Genomic DNA, 9,915 nt, shown 5'->3' on the forward strand with positions numbered 1-9,915 from the left:
TCTTGAACAAACCTTGTTGCTTGACATTTTAGCGGAGATGGTCTGTGCTTCTGCATTTTCTTTCTGAGAGTAACTAAGAAGTTTGAAACCACTCTCATGTTTGTACCATAAACATGCCATTATTGCCAGATGGCTAAACTAGCTTGATGCAAAAAGGGAGACAAAGTGAAACAGCGAGCCTGGCTCCGTCCAAAGGTAATAAAATCACCTACCTGCACTTTGTGATTTAACTAATTAGAAGTCATTTGTTAATTTATTAGCCTTAAATCACAACAAATAGCTGGGTTAGCTCCTTCCCCTTGTTTATTGTCTTTGTGTTAAGTGTTATGAGCGAGCTTCAGGCAATAGCTCATTTGTCAAGTACAGAGATCAGAATTGTATAAATCTTAGCTAAATCTCAGCAAGAACCTGAATAGGCATATAGGCTAAATTGTAAAAACTGTTCCTGCCCACAGAAATGATTTTGTCCACGCATTCATTTTAATTTTCTAACTGTGAACAACTGTGGATTTTACCTTGTAGCTCAACAGTTTGCGAGATATGCTCACTTGTTCTTTTTGCTGAGAGTTAGCTAAAAAAAGAAAAATGACAAGGCTCTCATTTTCGTAGACCTATTTTTAATATGCAGCTGTTGCCAGCTGCTGGCTAACCTAGCTCGACACAAAAAGTGGAAACAGGGTGAAACAGCCTGGCTCTGTCCAAGGGTTCCAAAAACACCTACCTGTACTTTGTGAATTAAAGAAACAGGATGTAATTTGTTGGCTGTAACTACAGCACAGAGTCATGCCAGCACCTTTTATGTGCTTCCACTCTATGTGTTAAGCTAACATAGCTAGGTTGCTAGTGATAGCCTCATTTTTACCACACACACAGCTACAACAGTGGTATCAATCTTATTGTACAACCCTCAGCAAGAAAGTGAATATAAATATTTGACACAGACAAAGTTTAGGTTTTCCCTGTGTTAATGTACGTGTCAAAAATGAGCTGATTTAAGAACGTTCTAAAACTCATAAAGGGAGAATTCCTGATGTCTGCGCTCTGCACAAGTTTGTTCATTGATCACTGACGCGAAAATATCTTCCACCTGTCCCTAAAATTGAAGTTGTGAGCTTCACAGGAGGGATGAAGTGAAGGGACTAATAGGAAATACATACTGGAGAAACAGTCCTCCTCAGTGGCCTCTTTCAGCCCCATTAGCTGTACTGTAGCAGTATTGTATGTGTGCTCAGTCCCTGCTGTTGGGACAGCCTGGCAACAATAAGAACAGCTGTCCAAACATTTGCCCGTCTCACCAGCATGCCCTTTGTCAAGAACCTGAACAAACCTGGAAACGTTTTTTAAAAAAATCAAGCCCCCTTGACGGCGTGCAGCAGCTGGCCCGACGTATCCACGTTCTTTGAGTGTTGCGGCATCATCCATCCTCGGTGCCCTACGTGGAATGCCAGCCCTCGTCAGCGCTCCAAATCTTCAGCAGATGTGTTGACAAAATGTGTTTGGGTGGAGGAGAGATGGCTGGCACTGCGTTATGACATATCCTCAGGGCTCAGGAGCAAGAGCCATCATTAATGCATGTGGGCCGCAGCTCTTGTAAAAAATTACTTTCAGGCTCCAGTTGTCAAGTGGCCATGATTTTTTCAGTATACAGTGTTTGACTTACACCGGATCTACCTTTTCTTTAAAGGTGCACTATGTAGAGTTGGGGAAGAAATTTTAATTGGAAGATTTTTTTTTTTTTTACTTTTCTATGCCTAAATAAACTAATTAGACAAACTCTCTTTGTTTTCATGACAGAATAAACTGAATAAACAAACTGACCTTAAAGGACAACACAATTTCATTCTGTGTTACTTTGTTTATATGTGGCGGACCCTGACACCTTTCTAGCTGCAAACAGTGTTCTGGGGACCTTATTTTCCTCTGAGGACTGCTTGTTTTTTTTTTAGTCATGGTTACAATAAATATTTCAGTGTACTGTATACTGTAAATATTAAAATTCTACGTTTGAATTTACATCTCCAAAACTGTGTAGTGCCCCGTTAAGGAATGGCAGGAATCACTATACTTAAGTTTTGAGGTACTCATACTTCAGATCAGATGCCAGTGAACATTTTAAAAGTTGACTTTAAAAAAGAAGCACACTTAAAGTAATGCTTTCCATAGGATCTCTTTATCAGATTTCACAGCGTAAGAAAGGACTTCTGTTTGTCTGACATGGATGGTCGCATCTCTCCCTCAACCAGAAAATAAGGCAAACGTACAAGGAGTGGGATGGAAAAGTCGGATATGACATTTTAGGAAAGCCAGGAAACTTTGCATCCAAGGAAATAAGAGCAGAGGCATTTGCCAGCCGTGTCTCTCCTCCTTAGAGTTAACTTTTCCAAACCCATATGCCGGTCGGTGCTCATCAAGTCTGGTGTACTTGCAATACAGTAATAATCCACTGGGAGGCAGTGTTTCAACATGACCTCCTCACACAGAATGAATGTTGCGCTACAGTTACAGCAAACTGCAAACCAAATCTACCGGCACAACTAAAGTCAGCTAAAACTGAAGCTCTACAGAACCTGACAGTATGCTGGATGCATTCTGATGGCATTTCCTTTTATTCATTTTTTTTTTAAAAGAATGTCAAATATAAAAAGGTTGTTTTTGCCGGACCAGCATGACGGGGCATCATTCAATATCCGACATGCTTCATGAGAAGCGACAGGAAATCAAAACACTGACAAAGCAGTGACACATCCTCTAAAGGACAAGTCCAACCAAAACTGAAAATCCTTAAGCTTAGCAGCTATAGTGAAGGATTTCTGCTTTAAAGGGGCACTACGTAGTTTTGGAGAAATTCTAACTCAGAATTTCAAAATGTACAATATTAATGATGTTACCTAAAAAACAACAAGCTGTTCTCAGAGTAAAATAAGGTCTCCAGACCATTGTTTAAAGCCAGAAAGGTGGCAGGGTCTGCCACATAAAAACAAAGTAAAACAGCATGATACTGTGTTGCCCTTTAAGGTCAGTTTGTTTTTTCAGTATGTTTAGGGGTAAGAAATATTCTTCTGGTTAAAACTTCTTCCCCAAAACTACAAAGAGCTCCTTTAAAGGAAATTAAAAGACAGAATTTTTATATTTACAATCTTGAGTTTATCATACAAACTCTATAAATATGTATTCATTATTTGGAGGTACAAAGGTGGCGAGCAGCCAGACGAGCTGTATTGAGACATTTTATGAGTTTGTGTTTTTTGTTGTTGTAGGGTTTTGTTTTGTTTTTATTTGTTTGTTTTGTTTTGTTTTTTTACATTTTAAAACAAGTCCCCATCTACTTAAGTTGTTTAAGTGAAGGTTTTTTTCCCATCTGTTGCTCATGACTACAAAACTTCCCCTGACTTTCCCTCAGCATGGGGATGAAGAGATAATGACTGAATTCCCTTCTTTTTTGGCGGGGCAGACTTGTCCTTTAACTTCTGTCTCAGCTTATCTTCCATACATTAACAAAGCATTTGTTTTGAAACGGAGCGCATTTGCAAAAGGGATTAAGTCGGAACCCGCTGACAGGTAGGCCGTCCACATTGTGAGGGAATGACAAACAGGGGCCGGTCGGGTGAGGTGGGCTCTGCTCCCCTGTGAGCGGGATGCGTGGCGCGTGTTTTTTGTTGTTTTTTTTTCAGCGCCAGCGGGGATGGAAGGGGCCGTGACGCGCGCCACAGAGGTCACGTTACAGCCTGTAGCCGACACACTGACTGCTGCGGTGAACCTGTAGTACCCTCACATTCAACAGAGGGCCGCTCCTTCTGAGTGAGCGTGTGTGGAGAGAGAGAAAGAGAGAGAGAGAGGGAGTTAAAGCGAAAGCTGAAGGAGCGGGGCAAGGATAGCCAGCCAATCAGAAACACCCCTCGGGCGGTTAAAGGGACGGTGGGCAGTCTCTCGGGGCTTTATGAGCGACTTCTCTCGCACATTCACGCGTCTCGACCTCCCGCAGACACTCAAACCGAGCCCGCTTCGCTCTCAGTCGGCATGGCCCTGTCCTGACTCCCTTTCTTTTTCTTTCTTTTTTGTAATCTCCATATGAGCTGCTGCTGGATGCTCCTCGGCCTCCTCCTCCCTCCCCCGGCCGCACTTGTTGCGCAGAGACTGGATGCGCCGCTGAGTCCTTGGAGAGGATAGTAGAGGAGGGGAGGAGAGGAGAGGAGAGAAGGGGAGGGGAGGAGAGGAGAGGGGAGGAGAGGAGAGGAGAGAAGGGGAGGGGAGGAGAGGAGAGGAGAGAAGGGGAGGGGAGGAGAGGAGAGGAGAGAAGGGGAGGGGAGGAGAGGGGAGGAGAGGAGAGGAGAGAAGGGGAGGGGAGGAGAGGGGAGGAGAGGAGAGGAGAGGCAGGGACGGACTGCAACAGGTGCACACAAGAGAAGATCCTCCAGAAAGGCTGCACCGGAGGTAGGCGCATTACGCATCACTTGGCATCTGCTTTGGGATATTTTGACCAAACACTCTTCAATTCCCGGCGGTTTATTTGACATGTGTCTAACGTCTACGTTTCCTCCTTTGACCGCAGGATAAAACGGAACTTTTAAATGCCGTTTTGAAGATCTCCTGGACATCTTCAGCCCCCACGAATCCAGGATGCCGGTCCTCACCAGCCCCGACATCGCCAACAAGTTTAAGGAGAAATGGCTGGAGGTTTACCCGGAGGATCAGCTCACCGGGTCCGACTCCGGCCCCACGGACGACAGCCTCACCAGCCTCCACTGGCTCCAGAATTTCTCCATCATCAGCGCGGACCCGGAGCCACCCAACGGAGCCGGGCCGGGCTGCCCGTCCTCCCAGCAGCACCTCTGCCTCAAGCGGCTCGGCTTCCCCAGAGGCGGCACCGACTCTCCGTCCAGCCCGCCGGCCGGGGACACCGCCGCCACCGGGATGCCTCCGTACCTCGGGAGCCCCGTCACCTCCGGCAGCGACTCCACCACCGGCGCGGCGCCGCGCTTCTCCACCTGCGCACATCCAGGGAGCGGCTACCCGCAGATCCCCATCCAGGCCAGCCCGCCCGTGGAGGTCGACTACAAGACCAACCCGAAAGTCAAACCGCCTTACTCTTACGCCTCTCTCATCTGCATGGCCATGCAGGCCAGCAAGCAGCCCAAAGTGACTCTGTCCACCATCTATAACTGGATAACGGAGAATTTCTGCTACTACAGACACGCGGAGCCCAGCTGGCAGGTAACCAGAGCGCCTCGCTCTCCTTCTATTATTGATGAGTCAGATAAATGGCGAGCTGAGGAGGAGAAGGGGGGAGCAACTGATCCCAGTGTCTCCAGCAGACATCACACAGGGGCGTCTTTGTGTCTAAATCATCAGAAGTAGCTCCAGCATGTCCACAGAGTGATCCCAGCACAGGACGAGTCTAATTTAAAGGGGCACTGTATAGTTTTTAACTAAATAAACAAACTCTCTTCTTTGCCACCTGCTCCAAACCTTATTTTCCTTACCTTAGCTAAACAGCTCGTTTATTCAGTCATGGAGAGGATTAATATGTCTGACTTTGTATTATTACCTCATTGATATTGTAAATATAAAAATCCCAAGTTTGAATTCCTTCTCCAAAATGACATACTGTCCTTTTTAAAGGTCAAAAGGTGCACTAAGTCGTTGTTTTTGAAAGACAGTATATTCAGAAGTGAAAGATCTTTACTGACTTGTTCTTTTTGTGTCTAAACAAAGTAAATAACAGACTATTTGTCTTCTTGACTTAACAAACAAACAAACTTAAAGGACAGTACAATATCACACTGTTTCGCTTTGTTTATATGTGGCAGACCCTGCCACCTTTCTAGCTTCAAACAGTGTTCCTGGGACCTTATTTTCCAGCTCGTTTTTCCCCCGTCATGGAAAAGATAAACATTTGGGTTTTTTTTTTCTCTAAATATTCCAAAACCGAGTTTGGATTTCTTTCTCCAAAAACAATGTAGTGCCCCTTTAATGAAAGGCATTCAGAAATTTCCATCTTGCAAGAGAAGAAGAGTGCTCATACAGGTTTTTTTTTTTTTTTTTTTTGTCTGAGGGGAATGATGGTGCGGTGAAGAAAGCACTCTAATGTTTGTGTGTGTGTGTGTGTGCGTGCGTGCGTGCGTGTGTGTGTGCGTGCTTGTGTTAATGAGGGCTCCTGAGAGAGATGGCAGCTAAGCACAGCTGATCATGTTTGAAATGCGCAGAGCTTGCCTGCTACTAGAAAGCCTCATTAGGTACATTTGCTTTCCTATACAAACAACAATAATACACCCCTCCTCCTCCTCCTCCTCCTCCTCCTCCTCCTCCTCCTCCTCCTCCTCAGCGTTCTCGTCTCCCTTACAAAGACAAACTGGCACATTCGGTTTTTTGCATGACTAACTCAATTTTTTTTTTGCTCAAAGCCAATGGGATCCTGTTAATTACCCTTGTTTTTCCTCTCTCTCTCTCTCATTCTTGTCACAGAACTCGATTCGCCACAACCTGTCGCTCAACAAGTGTTTCAAGAAGGTCCCCCGACAGAAAGACGAGCCGGGGAAGGGGGGCTTCTGGCAGATCGATCCGCAGTACGCTGACATGTTCGTCAACGGCATCTTCAAACGCAGGAGGATGTCTGCTAACCACTACAACAGCAGCAGCAGCAGCAGCAGCAGTGGCACTCACAGACAGAGCAAGCTGCTTCAGGGTTATCACAGCACCCAAAATGGCTTCCCCTACCAAGAGGTGGGCAGCAAACGGAAGCACCTGCCCTCCAAGAACAACATTAAGGCCATGAGGGCGACTGAGTCTCCTCTTTTGGCGACGGAGGCCCACAAAGCAGACATCCTGCGGGGGGACTTCGACCTGGCGTCCGTGTTCGACGACGTCCTCAGCGGGAACTGTAGCACCTTCGAGGACCTGGACATCAACACAGCGCTGAGCTCCCTCGGCTGCGAGATGGAGGTCTCCATGCAGGGCAGGCAGCACTCGGCGGGGCTGGGGAGGTGGTGCGGTGGCGGCGGCGGAGGGGACATCATGGGTCAGAGCCAGCACCTGAACCACCACCAGTCGTACGGTTACATGGACCTGAGCGCCGCCTCCATGGACTGCGTGGTCAGCATGGGAGACGTGCTCCACGTGCCGCAGCAGCACCCGCAGCAGGATCAGCTGCTGCAGGGCCACCACCACCTGCAGCAGTTCGACGAGCCCGCCGCGCTGTTCCCAGAGCAGCCCGAGGCGTCGGTGCTGCAGCCCTGGGAGGAGATCAAGGAGGAGGTGCACGCGATCCCCCTGACTCTGGATCAGAACTTCGGCCTGTGCGAGGGCTTCTTCACAGAGATGCAGCCGTGGGAGCGAGTGGAGGCCTATCTGTGACCTTTGACCTCACAACTCATTGACTCTTAATTACTGACCTGAACATCTCTGATTACTGGTCCAACCCTATAGTGGCCCCCAGAGGGCTTTGAACTACACTTCTTCATTCACTCCGATCAGTCTGCAGTCCAGTGCATTTGTTGGTTATTTTACGTCACATTTACTTGTCTGTTTTGTTTAAAGGAGCAGTACATAGTGTTGGAGAAGAAGAGAAAGACCTACATTGGATGAATAAAAAAAACAAAACAAACAAAAGCAAACCAAAAAAATCACCTCTCTTTGTTTTCATGACTGAATAAACAAACTAACCTTAAAGGAACAACACAATTCCATACTGTTTTTCTTTGTTTATATTTGGCGGACCCTGCCACCTCTCTAGCTCCAAACAGTGTCCTGGAGACCAGAACGGCTCGTTTGTTCATTTATCACATCAGTTTTTACCTCATTATATTGTAAATATTAAAATTCCGAGTTTCGAATCTCCTCTCCAAATCTACGCAGTGCTCCTTTAAATACAAATACGATGAGATGAGCTGTGATGCCAGCTGACAAAGATTCCCCTAAAAAAAGACATCGATCTGACTGTAAAGTTAGTTGGGCGACACGATTAGGGATTATTTCCCACCACTGACTTCCACTGACTGACAGGAAGCAAAGGGCGACATGCGATAACACAACAGAGACACGTTTATAAGTTTCACGTGGACTGCGAGGGATTAGGGCGCACTGAAGACTGAGAGAAGGGATATTGTTATCCTCCAAGATGGATTTTCTGGAACCGATGTGAGGCAGCGGATGGCGAGAGAATGTGTCGCTGGATTGGACCGAGCCGCGGCTACGTGACGAGATGTTGTCGACAAGAGACGAAAAAAAAAAAACAACCGCCCTCCCTTCAAAGCACTCTCCACAAACAAGCACTGTGGTGACAAGACCAAGAGGACAGGCAGGATTCTATTTTGCTACATTAGCAGGTTGTTAAACTTTTTTTTTTTTTACTAACATGCAACGAAACCAGTCATTCATCGCAACGACGTGTGACGACGAAAGATGAAGACCAGGATAGACACCGAGAGAAACTTTAAATTCATAGTCCGAGATTAGAAATCAGTCATTTATGGCTTTGTTGTATAGTCAATTTAATATATATTCACTAAAGAGTAATATAGAATGAAGCTAGGCAGAAACATTTGTCTACAGACCTGGAATCGATCGCCTTCTCGTCATGTCATGAAAGTCAAACATTATGCACTTTGATAGGTGGCAGATTTAGGGGGAGCGGGGATGGCTTCGTTTTTTGGGATTGATTAGTTTGATTTTTTTTTTTTTTTATTAATTCAAATGTTTCTCATGAAGTTTACTGACCACAAATGGAAGTGATGCATTATACTGTAATTGTCCACATCGGATTCTTAATGAACAATGAACTCAACACAAGAAGTCTTTTGTTTTTTCGCTTGAATATCCTGTTTTTTTTCTATCCAAATGTATACAACACTGGACATTTGTTGATTATATTTAGCCAAATTTGTTCATAAGGAATATGCAGTTCGTTGGTGTTTCTGTGTTGATTAATGATAAGAAAAAAAAAAAGTCCTGTTTTCTGTCACTGGGTGATGGATTTTCCCTTTTTGTCCTCATTGATTACTTTGGTGTCTTTTTTTGTTTGTATGATTCTTTTTTTCATAAATCTGTGATGAGAACATAATAACTGTCGATTTCCAAGGGGGGAGGGGTGATGAGCAGGTACATATAAATCAAACTCTTAATGGCCAGATTTTTTCTTATTGTATCATATTGATCAAGTTTGATACGAACTCTTTAATCTCACCATGTTATTTTCATTTGTACTTTTTTAAGCTGTTAAAAATGCAATCATGCCTCGATGCAATAAATGGTGTCAATTAAAGAAAGAACAGTAACACAAAAACATGTTGTATTCACTTGTCACCGTGAAGCAGACACACATGTTGGACTGCAATATGTCGCTGTGGTCGGGATTAGTGTTTGAGTTGGAGCTGTGTGTGTGTGTGTGTGTGTGTGTGCGCAATCAGGAGATAAAAAGGTCTGTCAGGGTTTATTATTAATCAGCAGACAGGTCTGGAGAGGGGGTACATAAGTATAAACAGCTGTACAATACAATGTCATTTCCTACATTAGACCTTTAACATTGCATTTGTTTAATGAAACTGTTCTGTTGAGGTGTGTATTCAACTCTATGATCATTTTAGAGACACGACAGTCAGGACTGCAACCAAAGTCGGGGTGTCGGAGTGGTGTATGGTCTTAGAAAAGCAGAAAAATATTTAAATGACATGAGATTTTAAAATGTATGATGATTTAATAATCTATTAGAAAGGACTTCCCAAAGAAGAAAAAAAAGGAAGCGAGTCTGCTATGCTAGCAGCTGTTCTTTCGAGCAAAATGCTTATATCAGTGCTCACACTGGCCATTCGAACATGCTGGTTCCATGTTCACCATATTCACCATATCAGCTTAGTGTGTTAGCATGCTTGCAATTGCTAAATCGCACCAAACATTTCTGTTAGAATCTTTGTTTGAACATTT

The 9,915-nt window shown here is 44.8% G+C and overlaps 1 protein-coding gene across 2 annotated transcripts; it reads left to right on the top strand.

Annotated features, from left to right (window-relative positions):
- Positions 1-4,361: 4,361 nt before the first annotated feature.
- foxj1b (forkhead box J1b) lies at positions 4,362-9,255 on the top strand. 2 transcript variants are annotated; one of them, XM_037080442.1, is made up of 3 exons: positions 4,362-4,431; positions 4,550-5,211; positions 6,463-9,255. In XM_037080442.1, the coding sequence occupies exons 2-3, from the start codon at positions 4,618-4,620 to the stop codon at positions 7,348-7,350; spliced, it is 1,482 nt and encodes a 493-aa protein (XP_036936337.1). In that variant the 5' UTR covers positions 4,362-4,431; positions 4,550-4,617; the 3' UTR covers positions 7,351-9,255. The 2 variants fall into 2 exon arrangements, with proteins under 2 accessions (XP_036936337.1, XP_036936338.1); XM_037080443.1 differs by having other exon boundaries at positions 4,381-5,211.
- The last annotated feature ends 660 nt before the right edge of the window (positions 9,256-9,915 follow it).

Source organism: Acanthopagrus latus, chromosome 20 (assembly GCF_904848185.1).
Source record: "Acanthopagrus latus isolate v.2019 chromosome 20, fAcaLat1.1, whole genome shotgun sequence".
Classification (NCBI taxonomy): Eukaryota; Metazoa; Chordata; class Actinopteri; order Spariformes; family Sparidae; genus Acanthopagrus; species Acanthopagrus latus.

Excerpts from the sequence above, each read along its gene's own strand:
- foxj1b (XM_037080442.1), top strand. The coding sequence starts at position 4,618 with ATGCCGGTCCTCACCAGCCCCGACATCGCCAACAAGTTTAAGGAGAAA. Across the intron at positions 5,212-6,462 it reads ACGCGGAGCCCAGCTGGCAG|AACTCGATTCGCCACAACCT; the intron begins GTAACCAGAGCG and ends TTCTTGTCACAG.